A 19,075-nucleotide genomic window follows, 5' to 3' on the forward strand; every position below is an offset into this window, starting at 1 on the left:
GGGGGAGAGAAATAAGCTAAGGTACTAGGATTCCTCTATTCATTCCATGTTTGAAGCCCATCACCATGTGTGCTAGGATATATAAAACATCTCGCGATGCTGTTGTAAGTTGTCGCTGCATTCTCAGAGGCATCATCATCTTTTTCTTCTTTAGTCAGGATTGTGATGTTCTTCATAGCAGACCCACCTTATCCTTACTCCAGAAATCATATCACCAGCAACGAGCATAAACAAAACCAAATTGTACAAACAATAACAAAAAAAATGACCAACAAAATGAGACTTCTGTGCTGAGAACTGCAGAAACCATACTAGTACTTAACAGTTATTTACCAAGAGGGAACTAACATCCAAATCTGCAGAATACCTCAGAATACCTCACGATTGCATGGAACCTCAACATAAAAAAACACACGACCATCAGAACACATATGAGGCACCCAGGTTTGTGAAACCAAAAAAACACCTAATAAACTATAATCCGATCTCTATAAACCAGAAAATCATGCCTCTGAATTTTAAAAACTTCAAGATAGTCCCGGAATCTAGACAAACAACAGTCTCCTTGTTTAGACCTTACAAGCAAATTACGCGGGGAGGCACACAAAAAATTCTACATAAAACCTTAGCCCAATCCTTTATTTTATCCCATCATGAAACACAAGAACGAAACACCAAAATCAGTGAGAAAAACTCAAGTACTCACGCCTTATGCAGTCATTACTATTGCTTTTGCTCACCTCAGGAACACTCCATAGAGCTCTAAACCTCAAAATATTTGACGTATCTTACCTTTGTTATTGATCGTGTGAATTCGTCGAAATCATCAATTCCGTTATGATTGCATCGTGTATTATGCTTGATGTGAGAAGGAATCTGAAAGAATTGTTATGTTACATTGATTTTAATTTACTCATTATAATATAAAATTGATCAGATCTTTTAGAAATTAAATAAAGCAAGAAATATCATTAAATTTGGTAATAAGTTGTCATTGATTTCTTGTTTTTTGATAGTACCAATATACCCCCAGCCTCATTAGATTTGATTGATTTTATAAAGATATTATTTCAGAATATAATTATATTAAGATTCTTAATCAACGGCAGATGTAGTAGTTCTCTCGGTTCTCTTGATAATATGAGTTCTCCCAGGATCTTAGTCCTATATATATATATATATATATATATATATATATATATATATATATTATATTATTGCGGTGCGGTGCGGTTTGAACCGCACTAGGAATATGTCAAACCGCAACCCGCACCGCACCGCATGGTTTGTGAAAAATTCAAACCGCAACCGCACCACGAAAATTAAAAACCGCATTTTGTGGTGCGGTTTGGTGCGGTGCGGGCGGTTTATGCGGTTTGAGCGGTTTCTTGATCACCCCTAATGGGAATATCATACAATTCAAATAATATGACTGGCGACCGCTGCTCAAGAGTACATTGTCCTTCTGCAAGCCAAAGTGATCATTACAAGGAAGTCTAACAAGGTCATAGAATTCTGGATATACAGTAATCTTACCTAAACTGATATATAGCTCACAAGCAACATAAAATCATAGCCGCCATTATTCTGAACAGAATATGACAACTATAATGATAGCATTCCTTCAAAACTATGACCCTGAGTGAGATTCTTCTTTTAAAGATCAAAGTGCTCCAAACTATCATTTTTGTCGTTCCGCAGCCTGTTCATCAGAAAATACAAGGAATCACAAAAGGAGACAACATATTAATGAGATACAAAGAATACAAAGTTTGAACTAATGTAATAATATAGATTTTCTGAACTTGATTGACTGTGACCAATTACATCTAAACAGAAAATATTCCTCTGGAACACGCATCAGACTCAGATCAAGTAGCCAAAAAACAACGAATTTATATCATATCACTGAGGAGCCACTATTATTAGTTTATGAAGTGTACAATGACATACCAAAAGCACCTCTAGCAATAAGTATCTATACATTGTCAAGTATAGAATTGGCAATAAGTAAGCATATTACATGAATATAGTGTACCTGTATGAACACAATTTTTGTTTTTGTTTTTTTGGGGGGTTGGGGGGGGGGGGGGGGGGGGGGGGTGTTGACAATAAACTCTAATGAATAATTGTCACAAGTAAAGTGATTGGAAAAAATGCAAACTCTTCAGATATTAATTAGAGTTAGATCATTCGCAGTTTCGCCAACACTGAATCTTCGAATGCCTGGAATCCAGCACCAACAAGATGACTCATTTCTGGAGTTCTAGATTCCGATGGCTCCTGAGCACTTGTAAAAGTGGGAGCTACAGCTGGCTGAAGAGGCATGACTAAAAGAGGATTTATAAGATCCCCAAGGACACTCCTTGTTGCAGTAACCTGCCAAGAGGAAAAACACAATTTACATCAGAAACTATCTACAACTATTAAGAGCAATAAATAAAAATCCACACAAAAATGGGTAAGGTGATATAACAAACTTACAACAGCATCTTTTGAAGCCATTACTACAAAAGCCGATCCTTTCTTTTTATTCGCAGTTCTAATGACCACGTCTTCAACCTCGCCAAACTCGCGAAACAAATCTCCTAATCTTTGAGCACTATAATCCTCACCACCAATTCTATCCCAAGAAACCTTAAGCACCTTCTCCTTATCCAAACCACCACTCTGAGCACCAGAACCACTACTCTCTTTCAATTTTCCAGTCCCAGGCGTTACTCCCTTATTAGAATGCATAGCACGTATTCTAGCAATCTCCTCCCTCAGTTTCTTGGCAATTCTTTCCTCCTCATCCCGTTCCTTCCCCCTAGAGTCATTGGCAAAAGCCGCCCTCTCCCTTTCATCAAGATCAGACATCATCTTACGGCGCTTGGAACTCTGTTGCGATTGAGGCATAATCTTTTCACGTTTAACACGAAGCAAATCATCGAAAACAAGTCTAGCCTTTTGGTCCTTGAGAAGCTCATAAGAAGTTTTGAGCTTCTGGAAACTAATTGAATCAGAAGCATACCTGTGAAAGTAGAGTTATAAGATTTGGATGATAAGATAAGAGGGATATGATTTGCTTAATCCATTCACTAGACAGCGGACTCTCCGTTTCTTCTCCAACCCTTTATGTAATCAAATGTAATGAATCCAAAACCTCTAGGCCTTTGGGTGTTGTGATCATACATCACAACAACATCTGCGATACACCCAAACTGATCAAAGTACTTCTTGAACTCATTTTCCGTAATTGTGGATGTTAAGCCTCCCACAAATAGCTTTTTTATACAGGCCGTGCGAGCAGGACCTGGAGACCCTTGAATGCTGCCAGTAATTCTGGTTAGGGGTCGGTTGATCATCCCTAGGCCTCACCTTTTTTGCTTCTACCTGATGGAAAACAAGTAATAAAATGTTGGATCACAGTCACGGAACATCAAGGAGTGTTGTCCACTGAAAGAATTTTAACTACGTGATGTCGTTCCAAGTGGGATTAGAAGAAGAATAAAGGTACGTGATTGGATAAAAAGTTTTCAGTTTCATGTCCAGTGTAAAATAACTCAGCATGCAACTCTACTCATTTTTAAAGCTTAGTGATTAAAAACTCACTCATAGTTAGCATGAATCATTTTATATTTGACATTATTCAAACAAAACTTCAATATTTGCTTTTTAAATTAGGAATTAGAGACCATAACTTCATTTTCTTTTAAAATTCCAAATAAAATACAACTGGAGCACCATTCAACCTTAATTGCATACTTAGTATCCGTGGGTGGCCCTGATGTTGTCTTAATATACACCATGCTTAATCAGGCTAGCACGTACCTTGACATGCATATGCTGATATGCAGTTAATTGTAATTGTGTACATCATTCATAAAATAACGCACCCTGTTCTTTACTGCTCTTGTCAAGGTTTTAGGCAGCAATTGTTACCATAGCAAAACATTCAGTTACGGTATATCTTTATAGAGTAACCTGCTTCACTTCTCAATCACATATACATCAATATTCCACTTCCATGTGCATTGTGATTTTCTTTCTTAAATCTTGCCGATCACTTAATTTCAGAAGAAACACCATATATTATTCTAAGCTGGTGTTTTCAGTTCCAGGAGATTCTACTCAATTAGTAAATTAAGTTTAAATATCATACCGATATACTCTTTAATCCAAAAATAGACTTTCGAGTGAGCAGACGCGCAACAAGAATGCATGATTTAAATACTAAGCCCTCAAGTTGATCATTAAACTAAAACCAAAAGCACTAGTTCTGAGTTCAGACACAAACCTGAGCAGTAGACAGACCCAAGTCTGCTACAATTCCAGTTTGAGCAACAGATGAATACTCTGTCTACATAAAATCACAAAAACATGAAAATCGCAACAGAAAAAAAAGTCAAAAGTCAAAGAAGCAAAAACTATGTTAGTACGACTTGATTAGTCTGAATTAGGTACTGTGGATAATATTAGTTAGTTTTCATAATCGAATTCTCGAGGTACCTGTTGATTATATTTTTAACATTTTTAGATGAGAAGAACATATTACATATTACATGGTTGGAAAAATTACAAAGAATGTGAAAGGAGTGCTGATTATACAAGGAGCCTATCAAGTATTAAGGTATGGTTTTAGAATTATAAATGCTAGCGGTTATCATAATAAAAATTAAAACGGAAAAAGAAATCAATAAACGTATCACAAACAGGAAGTACTTTTTTCTTGTGCAACACATATCTTGGAGACTTGGACAAGAGTAAATTATCATAATTGACACACACATAACGTTTTTGGTTTTGACCTTTAAAAGAAGCAAAACTGGTCTGTTTCTTGACCAGGACTGAATGTGACAATTTTGTGTAAAAAACTCTTCAGAACAAAGAGCGTGGCTGCTACTAAATAAAATTTAAATAGGAAGGAGATCTATTCTTGTCATTCCATATTAGTCTTTTGTTGTTTCACTAAGACCTATAACTCGGACTACATATATTTTATTCATAAACGAAAATTTGCCATCAAATCATTCAACTACCAACATCGTATCACAATTGTTGCACATAATTAGTTGTCAAAAAAATTCCTATGCGCTGAAAATCATGTTCTTAATCGGCAGGGACACCTATGCAAAATGTTAAACAAATTTCAGTGTGCAACTTACAGTTCTGCCATCAATCATGTGCTACGCCTTGACAGCTCTGTTTACAATTGCAGCATCGGCAAATACAACAAAACCAAACCCACGTGCTCTGCCTGTTGCTCTATCCTTCATTATCACATACACCCCAAAAATCAAAATAAACAACTATGAGAACTCATAACTTCCAACAAAATCCAGAAAAAAAAAAAACACTGGACACGTATAGCTAATTGACATTGAAAGCAGTAAAAAGTAGGGAAAAAAATGAGAATTTGAAGTAAAATTTCACTTTCTTCAGCTCATTTGCTCTATCAATGCCCTCAATTTTGAGTACAGTTGAAGCCTCTCTGAACATATAATCAAGAAAATGCAAATTAAAAATAAAATTACTTATCATAAAATAAAAAATCTCATAAAAATAGATTTAAAATTTAAAATTATAGGAAAAATGGCGGGTTGGGGCTCAACATGAAAGTCCCCAACAGATATGTGAACTGATCACTATTTGGGATCTTTATCTTTCACCGATGTGTTTATTGATTTTAGCTGTTGTCATCTGTATGCGTATCGATTTTTGTTTCCGAAATGGTTTATATATTTCTCATTTTGTAATAGAAAAAAAAATAGAGATGTATAAAAATGTTTGGTTTGTTTGGGATTGGGCCGGAACACAAGCCCAATGGATTAAAAGAACTTACAAATCCAAATAACCCCTAGCTCTTACAAAATCTCTTTTTTCCCTAGTCTGCATATACACTTAGCCGCCGCAACAGCCAATCTCTCTCAGATATCAGGTATTTCCACTTACAAACCCTTTTGTTGTTTGTTATTATGGATTCTTTTAATGATTCTTGTATGTCTTTATGTTTTGTGTTAATGTTTATATTTTGTTAAACGAATTGGTGGGTTTGTTATATGATGTTTTCTTTTGAGGATTGATTATATTTATATTTATATTTAATTATTTCTCTGCGTTTCTTGTGTAATTATACTGTGTGTATTTAAGATGATGGAGCTTGTGGGTAGATTAGTACTGTGTTGAAGCCTTGAATGCCCTTTGTTTAATTGTATCTTGGTTGCAGGGATCAGTGTATTTTTTATTTTTTGGGTTCGATTTAATTCGACTTTAAACTTATTTTGGAGAATGCTACTTTCATTTTATGTTGTTTCACCCTGGGCCTGGGGAGCTTATCTGATTTTCTTCTTTGTGTTTTGTTTCAGTGTCCAGGAGGTGAATTCTTATTTACAATCAGCCAAACATGTCAGGGTATGTGACTCGGCATTACCCTTGTGTAGTTTATATTTTCCTACAATTTGTTGAATCGTGATTGTGGAAATTGCATCTTCATCGATGATGTTGTAGTTCATTATCAGCGTCTTGTCATTATCAGAAAAGATAATGTGTGTACCTTCCCAGACAATGGCAGGTTTTACTTGTTATTTGAGCCCATGAAGAAAACTGGCTTATTTCGTAATTCGTATTCTTTATCTTTTTTTGGTTACTTGTTGAGGACTGATTAAACAATCAGGTTTCTGAGTTCCAACCCTACACAGTAACATGATGTATTTTTCTAATTCCAAATGGAGACATAATGCATGTTTACAATATATTTTGAACATGTTGGTGTTGCTGTATGATTTGTATTTAGTTAATCTTATTTTTACCGATTCTCGAACAAGGGCCTATATGGTCTACAGTTGAAGAAGTTAATTGTTATTAAAGTTAGTGGAAGCCATTGTGTTACTTATAAGTTATCTTCTGCTTGCCTAGTATGATGTGCAAGAAGCATCTAGTAACTTGCGAAACAAATAAATAAAAGACTTACAAAAAAGAACCGGAAATTGCATGCATGGAACACTGATTAGGTACAAAGTTGAGATTAAACCGAAGAACCCTAAAATGATATTAATATCTTTTATCTAGATATTTTATAATTTACTTTATATATCTGTTTAGAGATATGGTTACTAGTAAATAGATCAATTGATATTATTTGGGATTATAATGTTGTGTTTTGTTGGGGTGAAGGAAAATGGAGGGAATGGAATGAGATTTGAACTAGTTGACTGTATAATAATTTAATTCCTTCCACCAATCCATTCCTATCTCCCTTAACTAGAGCTCAAACCCTCCATTTTGTGAAGGAATGCTCCATTACTTATCATACCTATTTTCTACCCATTTCTTATCATACAAAATTTGCACTTGCTCTTTTTTTTTAAAGTCCTCCCTCCTACACTTTATTATTTTCTTTTATTTATACTCATTCCATTCCATTCACCCCAACCAAACACAACATAAGTTTGTCACTAAAAAGTTTGGTTTGAGAAACTAGTATAAGTAAAGATTGGATTGAGAAACTAGTATAAGACCACCCAAACAGCCCCAAATAAGAAAGGAAAAATGACACATTTGGAGATGACATCTTCCTTTATAGAAGGTTGCGCCTCGACATTCCAGTTTTACATAATGGATATGTTGCGAATTTGTTTGTATTTTCCCTTTGTTGGGTGCTTGTCTGTGAACACGGTTCCTTCTTATTTAAGCAGATAAGAGACTTGTGCCTCAGCAGTCTGGTTCTTGTTTTAATAGAATTCTAATGCTACTTGTCCTAGAAATGAAAGAGTCAGAACTATAGCTTTCTATCTACCTATCATCCTAAATTTATGATTCTTGTCCATCACTGCAGGGAAGATGCAGTTGTTGTGGACACTCCAGCTCCAGCAGCAGCACCAGCTTTAGGTGAGCCAATGGACATTATGACAGCCTTGCAGCTTGTGTTGAAAAAATCACTCGCACATGGAGGACTTGCCCGTGGCCTTCATGAAGGTGCTAAAGTGATTGAAAAGCATGCTGCACAACTTTGTGTGGTTGCAGAGGATTGTAACCAGCCAGACTATGTTAAACTGGTGAAAGCACTTTGTGCTGATCACAATGTCAGCTTGATTTCAGTTCCAGCTGCAAAGACTCTTGGAGAGTGGGCTGGTGTAAGTGCTTGGCACCTTCACCTCTCTATATAGGCTCCGTAGTTCTCTAAAATAATTGAAATTCTGAAATATGCTCTGTTTAAACAGTAAAATTATCAATCAATTGTGTTAGCAGTAAGTTCATGTTTAGAATGATAGTTTAATATACTCATACTTCTTATGTGTCGCAATATGAAACAGTTATGCAAAATCGACTCTGAAGGCAATGCTCGGAAGGTAGTTGGATGTTCATGTGTTGTTGTGAAGGTAAGACACTCGAACCAAAAACTAACCACAGATCACTCTCATCAGCTCTTAACCTGTTCTCCATAAGTTATATTGACGCACTGTGGACTTCCGTTTTCTTTTAGATTTGCTCTGCAAATAAGTGGACCTTTTTGTTTATATTTGCTCTTACGCATGCTTTGCTTGCAGGATTTTGGAGAAGAAAGTGAAGGGCTTAATACAGTTCAAGCACATGTGAAATCCAACTAGACACTGGAGCGTCTAAATTTATAATGTTTAGGGTACTTATGAATTTTGACTGCTAGACCAACCTGTTTTTTTCTACCTATTCCGGTTTATCTGTGATAAGATTTTTCTCTTATTTTTCAATGTACTGTGGTCTTGCACCAAGTAGTAATTGTCTGCCCAACTATAAATACTTCTGATTTGTGTTTGAGTCAAGAAATTTACTTAAACTAGGTAAAAATGAAATATTTACAGTCTATTTTAGCATTTAGAAATAAGACATGAATGTTTAATTTTATGAATTGTACTAATAGCTTTAATAAAATAGCATAGTTTTGAGAATCAAAATAATATTTTTCATCAGTTGATCAAAATAAGAATTGTTACACTCATCACAGTGAGCTTTTGAACAAGGAACATCATAACAATTTGAGCACTTTTGGGTATTCAAATTTGGGTTTATATTTGGGGAATTTTCGAGGGTACAGGGTTTATAAGATAAAATGAGAGAATTATTTTGAAAATAATTTTCAGTCCTTTTGTAATATAAGGTAATTTCTAGGTCTGAAATGTAAAAAGAGAAATATTTGTGGTAATTAAGTGATATTCTTTTTTAATTGGTTGCGTGGACTAAAACGACGAGGACTTGACAGAGCAACAAATTGCTAATTATTCATATCGAGGTTCGATCCCATTAATATCAATATAATAATCGGAAAAATACTACCTCCATCCCAAATTAGATGAGTTAGTTGATTTTGGGCACGTAACTTTAGGTGCATTGATCGTCTACTTTTGAAATTTATTTTTTCTTTTGCAAATGAAAATTTCATATTTTAATTTTTATTTACAAAAATAAAATTTTAAAAACAAATCATGTAACTATGCGGTCAATAAATTTTAAATTGTGTTTCCAAAATCAACAGGGTCATCTAATTTGGTATGGAGGGAGTATTTCTTATAGTGTTGAAATTGGGGCTTGAAACAATATAGCGTCAGCGTAATTTTATATCTTCTGCTAACTGAAAGAAGGAACCAGCAGTCCTAGTCAGGCATCATATTATCATTAGTTATTTATGGATCGTATGCGGTAATGCTTTAATGTTGTGTGCTCAAGTTTGGTTAGGTGAGTAGATAATTACTCTACGAGAGATTTGAAAAGAAAAAAGTAGATGGGGAAATTTACTTCAGTTGTGTGGCATCAATTTTGTTGAGAAACATTAAGATATATTTTTTTTGAAAAACTCTCTGCGACTCTGCTACGTTCTCTTATCTTTGACGGAAACTCACGAAAAGAATTATTAGGATACTTCTATCTTCTTTTCGTATCTGAACCCGGCAGCACAAAACGAGTAAAGTGAAAATACATAGCAGATGTTCGTGAATTTTAAAAAACAAGCAAGACGAGTTGGAAGAAAAATCCTATCATTCCATGTTTTAAGTAGAAATATGCTCCCAATTTTGAAGTAGAAATATGCTGAGTTTCTGTTTACTTCCACTTTTTTTAAACAAGTTTGGTTAAGTACTTTTATCTTAAATTTTAAATTTTGATTCGCATCATTTCCTCTAATTTTCGGAAACACAAATGAAGACGAAACTAATTCACTGTTCACCCCCTGCCGTAAAACAACACACAGATCTTGGACCGTTGTATGAATATCCAACGATCAGGATTATAACATAGTTTTTTATACGTCTAGCGCTTTTTAACCGCTAAACAGGGATGTCCCGCGCTTAAAAGCGCTAGACAAGGTTCATATTCCTTGTCTAGCGGTTAAAAAGCGATATAAGTACTAAAAATTTGTTTAATCCTGACCGCTGGATATTCATCCAACGATACAGGACCTGTGTTGTTGTTTAACGGCTCCCGGCAAACATACGCCATGAACCAATATCCTGCTCTGAAACTCGAGGAGCAAGGTTTAAAAGTAACTATTATGAAGCTTGGGAATATCAAAAATAAAATTTTCAAAATAAATATTATTTTTTTCATGTTTCTTTTGGGTGTACCTCTTTGCCTTCAATTGAAATCATAAGAAAATAATTATAGGGTGATGTTCACTTAAAACTATTAACCTAAAAACTTTTAGAACCTTATAGCATTAATTAATGTTCGACAACAGAATTGCACATATAAAAAATATCGTATTTATGTATTATATTTTACAATTATTTTTGAACACATACAACGATGCAAAGAACATATAATCTTGAAAATCTATTTAAAATTTTAATGGTTCCGAGGTAGTTTATAATAATATCATAAACATGAAGCTCAAAACATCTAAAAAGTTTATCACAAGCATTAAAGGTGTTATACTGTGATTTGTGAAGCAATATCAAGGGCGAGACATTCCAAACGCACTGCAACAACACATTCATATATTATCTTTCATGTCCATTCATATATTGTTTTTCATATTCGACGGGATTTATATTTCAGAACTGAGTACTTATCTTTAGAAAAATGTAATTTTATAACTAATAATTTCAGAAAAATCAATAAAAAGTAAGTTCAATATTAATCACTTATTGAAAATAAGATTTGCCAAATACTATCCTTCCATGTAATTACTACTTGTTCCCGGCATTATAAAATTTGTAATATTTCATCAACATTCTGTGCCCTTGTTTACATGGAGAGAAGAGGGTGAAAACAAACTCGAACAAACAAGAGGCAAAGAAACCTGTTCTCCCAAAAACCATGGATACAAACTAATAAAAGTGTTCGTAGAAAACTGGTTCTTGCTAGTCAGCTCTCAGAATCCCAATCCTATTAAATATGGTTGAAACGAAAAATGGATCATCCATTCTGTACACTCCATGTTACACATCTATAACCTTGGGCAAAAACAAACTATCTACTAAAAGCCACCAAGTAAAGTAATTATCTATGGGGTCATCTTCTTTGAATCGGTGTGCTAAGATGGCAAGAGCAATTCATAGCTTATTGTTTCTAACATTCGGAGACTATTTAGGACGTAACTAGAGAGTAGAGCAAGAAAAGAAAAGGATAAGGGAAAAAACGAAAGAAAGCTTATTGAAATCTACCGTAGACAAGGCTGAAACCCATTTAATTCTAGAGGAAAGAAATGTGTTGAATATTGAACTTTCAAGGCCAACGATGCTGTAGGGTTTAATGGTAAGTTCCAACTTCCACTTCCACGTCTAAGAGTGGAGTAATGGACCACAAAAAAACAGAAGGCTTGGGAGGCTCACAAGCAGTAGGACTGTAGGAGCTTAAAGAGAATCAAGGCAAGATAGGTCCTGCATGTTACATCCAGACCCCTTCCCACATCCTTATTTTTAATTTTATTAGGTTCTCAATTTTCTCTGAGAATGGCAGAATACATTCAGGGGGTGTTTGGATGGTGGATGGGAATGGGAATCGGGAATAAGAATTAGGGGTATGTGAATGAAGAGTATGGGAATGGGTATCCCGAGGGGTGCGAAAGGATTGATTTACCCACCAAGTGGGTATGGGGTTCACATTCCATACCACAAAATGGCTAATCTAAACACCAACACATGGGTTAGAAGTTCCGAATCCTGTTAACCGGGCTCATTAACCATGAAGCAAACACCCCCTCAATGTACCTCAGTCACTAAGAATAATCCATGTATAGACTCATAGGCGGAATGTGATAAGCCTTCAAGTTCTAATGCTAACGCACAATCATAGTACCAAAAAGTCAAAAACATTAGAAAAGAGATGCAAAAAAATCACATAATTACCTGGAAAGAGAACAAGAAACATACATGTATAGTTGACCTTACCAGAATCTATATATTGATAGAGAAAAGCAACGGCCAGGGTTGACCAAAAATCAGCAAAACTATAAGAGGAAAGAAAAATGAGTATATTATACAACATAATGAACTTACTAAGTCTACATATTTAGTTTTCAGTTTTCACTCATATGTCCAAGCACTCCTCACGTATTAAACAGACACATTTTTAATACTCTCACAACTTCAAAAGTAGACGTCCCTCAATGTTACTGGAAGCCTTACAAAAATCACAAGAAATCCTTGGTTTCACCTAAAGTTACCTACAGCAATCAACCAAGGCCCTCTTCCTCAGGGTCCAAGCTTACTCTGCCAAAATTGACAAACCAACCCTAATGAGGCAGAAATATCTTCCAATACATTACCAAAAAACTTGTGCCCTAAAACAAGCACGATTATTCTCTATAAACCATTAAAACTAAAATTCAAGTACCAAGCAATCAGTTTGATGCAGGGTTACAAAAGGAACAGAAAACTACAAACTTATATCCAGATAACTATGCAAAAACACTCATATCTATGTAGTAAGGTCTTATTTTAGAGTAATTGCAGATGTCACCCACTTTAGGAAATTACTTAAAGTTATTATAATTTGAGATCGAAATTTAAGCTATACCGTCAGACATGATACTGAATTCACTACATCTTACAACTTGTCGATAACCACTAACATCGATATTGCAAGCCTGCATATAATAATAACAATATAACGCTAAGCATCAGTTAGTGGACTTGTATGGAAGAGGTACCGGACCTCTCCGCGAATCATTATCATCCAATAGCCTCTTAACCTTCTTTTTAGCACAATACTGCCTATCGAAATGCTTCACCTACATACAACCAAACCAAATTCGGAGTAAATAATAACGAAACCAACAACATTTAGCGATCCCGATGAATTAATTAACAACAGAACACGGGGATATTGTAGTGTATAAGTGAATTACCCAAGTAGGTCGGCACAGATTAACATATCGAGTTCTAGGGTTTTTACATTCGACAGGGTAGAGCAATCCAACTGACGCGATTTCTGTTGGTTTCTTGTCTGATTCTTTCTCTAAACACGCGTAAAATGCATCGCGAGCCTGGAGATTTATAAATAAATAAATAAATCAGAAACAAATAAACATGTATGGAAACAAGTGTGGATTATAATGTGTATGAAGGAGCGTGAGGTTAGAAGAGACGAAATAAGAACCTTGTAACAGGCTTCTCTAGCTTCGAAAAGCACGTCTGTGCGGATCGTCTCAGCAGCTTGAGCTCCCATTGCCATTGTTACTGTTAATGAGAGAGAGAGAGAGAGAGAGAGAGAGAGAGAGAGAGAGAGGGCGCGTGTACAAAACTGACCCTTGAATTAAACTTTTAACCCAAACAGGGATTACTAGGCCCAAAACTATCTACAGAATGTCAGAAACTAGCCCAACTATGAAAACTATTTATTGCCCAATAACTTTTGCGTTACCAAACGGTCCAAACCGCTTGAGCCCTCTACTCAGCTTCATGCAATTGGAACATGGGTTTGGGTCTTAACTTTACTCCAATCTTTTTTTTTTTTTCTTTTGGGTCTTAACTTTACTCCAATCCAATATCCGAAGATATGCACCAAAAAATTGTCGGACTTTTTTTTTAAGTTCTTAAAGATGGGTTTAAATGAGTTCGACCTATTTTTGTTATAATATATATTGATTATTTTTAGTTAGAATATATATTAATAATTTTTAATTAAAAATTCTAGATTGAGGTGATCAGATCACTGGAATTAGATGTAAAATGCCCATGCAACATTAATAAATCAATAGTACTTTGTGTTGGCATGCATGATGCATCACTTTGTGTTGGAATTGTTGGCAAATTCGGGCCGGACCAGATTTTCAGGTGTTCTAGATAAAAATGATGTCTTTGTTTTTTAAGATCATAAAGAAAGATTACATACATTTAAATGGATTATTGAAGAGAGAACCATAAGACGGAAAACACATAGAAACTTTAACATATTTCTAGTTTTTGTTAGGGTTCTGCGTATACTGCACATGAAAAGAATGTCTTATTTATATATTATATTTTGAAATTATTTCGGAACACACACGACGATGAAAAAAATATATATTTAAATTTAGATCCTGAAAATTTATGTAAAATATCGGGTTCTGCAGCAGCAGAACCTTAGTGGTTCCACGATTCTCTTTTTTAAGCATCGGTTCTCTTTTTAGCGCGACTCACATTCAAATTATACAATAACATAATCAAAAATATTATTTTAGCATTAATAACACAACCAATTAAAATACATATAAGTATATAAATGCATAAATTTATCATCATGTACTATATATGTAAAGATTTTTTGGTGCTTATGAGATAGTGGTGTCCCATATATTCGTTTAAATTTATATTTTTTTTTAAAATTTAAATTTATGTTTTATATATTTACAATGGAAACTTATTTCTTAGACTAAATTTAATTATCGTGAATTTCAAGGTATTTCGTGTAAGTTAAGACTGAAATAGTGATTATTTTTTGTAATGTTAAATCAAATTATCAGACTACCTGCAGTGACATGTCACATGTGTGATAAGAGATTTCTCTGTATTCATTGATCCCTTCACCCCGCTCTGACAATCGTACATTGATCCCTTCACCCCGCTCTCGAGTCTCGAAGGCCAAGTATAAAATATTATTATTTGAAAAATATGAAGAAATTTATATATATTTTGTATACACTATACAATGATTAATTTCTATATTTTTATATATTCAGGTGACTGTCTTATTAATTTTAAAACAATATTTCTTATTAATGTTATTTTATATTATTTTATTTTACGATCTTAAATAATAGGCACATCATTTTCAAAATCATCACGGACAACTCAAACGTGCTAAATCTAACTGTCAAGAAAAAAAATGTTTTGTTTATTCCTATAATTAATGTTGCAGTATATCATAATATTTTTTTCGGTGATAGTATACGAAACTTAGAATTATTAAACCGTTATTCACTCCAGTTATATTTAGTGTTAATTATGTTTTAGCGTTCATAACTTGTACCGAGTTTCATAATACTGGCTGTAGTTTTAAATTTCAAATTAGTGATTAAAATTATTGTTAAGTTTTATGGGTACAGTTTGATATTCATAAATTGGCGATCATATATGACCAAAAAAAAAAAATTGGTGATCATAATTGAAATTGAATTTGAAAAATTTGTCTGTTCTTCAATAACTTAATAAATATAAAAAACAAATAATATAATAATTTTGTGATTGTAAGCTGTTAAATTTAAAAAACGACATTGTTAACATGAATACAAATATTCATCTTTAAATAAAAAATAATTATCAAAATTAAATAATATTTTCTAAGAATACTGTTCAAGTAAAAATTACATAGTACAACTGTACAAGTACATTTTGACCCGTTTTATTAAACTGATTTTGAAATTCTTGATTCAAACTATATCCTTGCCATCGTCTATCAAATCGACCTGGTTTGAATACGGATTCGATAACCTTTTGGCTTGAAAATATAGTTATGTATTATTAGATTATTTTTAAAATATCAATTGCAATTCTCTATAGGGTAATTAGAATATTATCTTGAAGTTATCATAATACAACCATCGTTTTGAAATATAAAATATTATCACAGATTTTTATTTTTTTAAAATATATCCACTTTTTGAAAAATCATTAAGAAAGTATCATTAATTTAATAATTATAACCTTGAAATTAAAATCATTATTCGGAATATGATCATCAAATTACAATGACTCTTAGAAAAAAAAATCATATGCATCATGCATGTAGTATTTATTAGTGAAAGACAGATTACCTGTCCTGAAGGCTGAAGGGGACAACGTAATTAGCGCGACGCATGGTGCGAACTGCGACAAGTGTTGGGATTACCGGCCAATTATTGATCAGTGAGCAACTTTTTTCACAAAAATTGAAGGAGAATCTATATGAGTGGTACAGTCATGGACCCTTGATCTTGACCATGCCAATGCCATGCCTTCATCTCCATTATTATTTTAGGTACTGCCGTACTGGCCGCGGTCGGTTGTAGTATGGGAGCTGGGAGCTAGGCCCGAGCGAAGAATGGCTTCTCCAGTGCTATGTCTGCGAGCTTTCTAGTTTCTACTCTGTTTGTTCTTGATGAATGACAAATAACTAATTACTATTTACTATAGTGAGTGCATGTGGAGGACTATTCACGATCTCTTGGCAATCAAAGTCAAGCTCAACCCGACTTGTTGAATGTTCGATAAAAACATGAATATTAATTGCTCGTTTTCTTAAGGAGCTTGGGCATTTGTGGGTATATAGCAGTGCGTGTGTTCTGTAAATATATAGTAGCTCACATTACTTGCTGGTTGCTCTTATAAAGTATTGAAACATAGAATTGGAAAGATTAAGAATTTATGATCGGATGAACCAAAAATGCTTTCATTATTTATCAAAAATGTGATAGTCATATTAGGGGAAATTTGGAAAAATTCTTGGTTTTTTCAAATTTTATGTTTAAATATATTGTCCTTATAAGGTTGTAACGACCGGTTACTTTTCGAACTGTAATTGGGATTGCGGGGATGTTTGGATAAATTTTAAAAAGTGACTTCTTGTTTAAATTAAGGAAGCGGATTATAAATATATGATAAGAAAATAAGTTATAATAAGTGTTTAGAAAAGAAACATAGAGAGGTCAACATTTGCAATTTGCTTGTATTTATTTATACAAACGGGTCAAGAAAAACAGAACTACTTCTGTTAAACAATGGTTGTATATACAGTTTCACCGTAATTTCGAAAAGAAACAAACCGTAACTTGATACTACTATTAAACAACCATATCGTTTACTTGCATGTTTTTGTATGATACATACCATCCCTCCAGTACCCTCTGAATTATATAATTCATACACTAATATTTTCGTGACACGTATAGTTCACAAAACAGCAGTACGTACAAATAATTAACCACCGAATTAAAATGAGACGCAACTACCAACTGTACCCATTGTCTGGCATGCATGTCCATATGTGAATCCACATTCGCAAGTCGCTACGGACTGCCGACGGTGCACTGTTAGAGTGCCCACATCTCCAATTATGTGGCTATATAAACGAACCTCGCAACACCTCACCATGCAAACAAACACACACTACTACTAGTACTGCAAAGCAAACAAAGTCCAACAGAGAAAAGATGGGAGTTTCCAAGGTGGCTGTGGCCGTGGCGGTGGTGCTGATGGTGGCGGTGATCGAGCGTGCAGCCGTGGTGGAGAGCATAACATGTGGACAGGTGACGGGCTCGGTGGGATCGTGCCTGGGATACCTCAAGACTGGAGGGAAGCCAGTGCCAGCGTGCTGCAACGGAGTGAGGGGGCTCAACAGCCTGGCCAAGACACCCGCTGATCGCAAGCAGGCGTGCAATTGTCTCAAGACCCTGGCTGGTAGTGTCAAAGGGATTAACTACAGCTTTGCCTCTGCCCTCCCTGGCAAGTGTGGCGTTAGCGTTCCTTACCCCATTAGCCCCAATACCGACTGCGCCAAGTAAATCATTACTCTCCTTCCTTTTACAACTACTTATTCTACTATTTTTTCAAACTTACGACGGATTTAAGTCTAAATTTTCGTTGTAAAAAATCTGTTTGTTGCGGTGTTCTGACATCAATTTGTTTATTGCAGGGTGAATTAAGGTCGGGAGGTTTCCCAACAATGGACCGACGATCTAGCTATCTATCTGTATGAGTCCGTTTGTCTGTGGGAGAGGAATTTGAGCTGCAGAGTTACAAAATATTAATTATAATAATAACGATTAGATCGAGGTGTCGTTGATTGTTCGATCACGGTCCATAATCGATTTATAGCCGCTTTGTTTATGTTAATTCCTGTAATTTGTTTCTCAATCGTATGTCGAGCATTAATAATTACCAACGTCCATGGCATACACCATATATATCGTTGCTCATTTGTCTACGCTGCATGCGTTTGAATCAAAGTAAGGTTGCTTATATCCGGGGTCTTTAAAGTTTAATCTCTTAAGAGCAAGTCGAATGTCCTAAGTTAAAATATAAGATAATTGGGTGAAATGTGTGCTCCACAATATCCCAGTGATGCCTTAAATCACTAACACATCAATCAAACAAGTGCCTCATTTCTAGGCACTTCTAAGCATGAACTAATTTTCTCATTAAAATATTAACTTTCCACATCTCTATCCTCTTACTTTTTCACTCCCTTCCATTTCTAATTCAAATAAATTATTGGTTTAATAACAAAGCACAATTATAAGGCATGTCGTTATGTATCAAAAAGATGTCCTAAATTACTAAAAGACTATTTTTTATTATATTTGCATTTGGACTTGCTCTAAACCTAGTATTGCTTTATAATTTTATAATTTAATTTTTTTAAATAATATTCCGAAGATACCAGGATAAACTGCAGAATCATTACTTTGATTCGACTCAATTACATTTTGTTATTAAATTTTATACAATTATATGAAATATTTTTAACATATTTTAGTTTTTATTCATTTTCGTCGACATGTCATTATATCAAATCAAAATGATAAAGTATATTCGAAAAATGATAGCGTTATATTTTAATTATTTTTAAATCTACTTAATATTTTTTAATTTTTTTGATGATAGATCGAAATAAATAAAAATAGGTCAAATGAGTTCAAAATAGGACGTAGAACATGTAAAGATAA

General features: G+C 34.4%; 4 protein-coding genes across 9 annotated transcripts; 2 read left to right on the top strand and 2 right to left on the bottom strand.

Annotated features, from left to right (window-relative positions):
• Positions 1–1,963: 1,963 nt before the first annotated feature.
• On the bottom strand, positions 1,964–5,705 carry LOC108225604 (uncharacterized). Of its 5 annotated transcripts, XM_017400519.2 has the most exons (6): positions 5,595–5,705; positions 5,416–5,473; positions 5,148–5,252; positions 4,280–4,342; positions 2,485–3,375; positions 1,964–2,379 (listed from the first exon to the last, which is right to left on the bottom strand). In XM_017400519.2, exons 5-6 carry the CDS (start codon positions 2,896–2,898, stop codon positions 2,185–2,187), a joined length of 609 nt encoding a protein of 202 aa, XP_017256008.1. In that variant the 5' UTR covers positions 2,899–3,375; positions 4,280–4,342; positions 5,148–5,252; positions 5,416–5,473; positions 5,595–5,705; the 3' UTR covers positions 1,964–2,184. The 5 variants fall into 5 exon arrangements, with proteins under 5 accessions (XP_017256008.1, XP_017256006.1, XP_017256007.1 ...); XM_017400517.2 differs by having other exon boundaries at positions 5,148–5,473; XM_017400518.2 differs by having other exon boundaries at positions 5,416–5,703.
• Positions 5,706–5,807: 102 nt separating this feature from the next.
• LOC108227938 (small ribosomal subunit protein eS12) lies at positions 5,808–8,729 on the top strand. Its single transcript, XM_017403341.2, has 5 exons — positions 5,808–5,920; positions 6,348–6,393; positions 7,817–8,114; positions 8,295–8,360; positions 8,529–8,729. The coding sequence occupies exons 2-5, from the start codon at positions 6,386–6,388 to the stop codon at positions 8,586–8,588; spliced, it is 432 nt and encodes a 143-aa protein (XP_017258830.1). The 5' UTR covers positions 5,808–5,920; positions 6,348–6,385; the 3' UTR covers positions 8,589–8,729.
• A 3,679-nt stretch (positions 8,730–12,408) lies between these two features.
• Positions 12,409–13,715, bottom strand: LOC108227940 (uncharacterized). 2 transcript variants are annotated; one of them, XM_017403344.2, is made up of 4 exons: positions 13,552–13,715; positions 13,301–13,438; positions 13,108–13,183; positions 12,409–12,662 (listed from the first exon to the last, which is right to left on the bottom strand). In XM_017403344.2, the coding sequence occupies exons 1-4, from the start codon at positions 13,624–13,626 to the stop codon at positions 12,658–12,660; spliced, it is 294 nt and encodes a 97-aa protein (XP_017258833.1). In that variant the 5' UTR covers positions 13,627–13,715; the 3' UTR covers positions 12,409–12,657. The 2 variants fall into 2 exon arrangements, with proteins under 2 accessions (XP_017258833.1, XP_017258832.1); XM_017403343.2 differs by lacking the exon at positions 12,409–12,662 and having other exon boundaries at positions 12,917–13,183.
• Positions 13,716–17,486: 3,771 nt separating this feature from the next.
• On the top strand, positions 17,487–18,368 carry LOC108227939 (non-specific lipid-transfer protein). The gene is made up of 2 exons (XM_017403342.2): positions 17,487–17,907; positions 18,043–18,368. Exons 1-2 carry the CDS (start codon positions 17,561–17,563, stop codon positions 18,050–18,052), a joined length of 357 nt encoding a protein of 118 aa, XP_017258831.1. The 5' UTR covers positions 17,487–17,560; the 3' UTR covers positions 18,053–18,368.
• Positions 18,369–19,075: the final 707 nt, after the last annotated feature.

Source organism: Daucus carota, chromosome 6 (assembly GCF_001625215.2).
Source record: "Daucus carota subsp. sativus chromosome 6, DH1 v3.0, whole genome shotgun sequence".
In the NCBI taxonomy this organism is placed as follows: Eukaryota; Viridiplantae; Streptophyta; class Magnoliopsida; order Apiales; family Apiaceae; genus Daucus; species Daucus carota.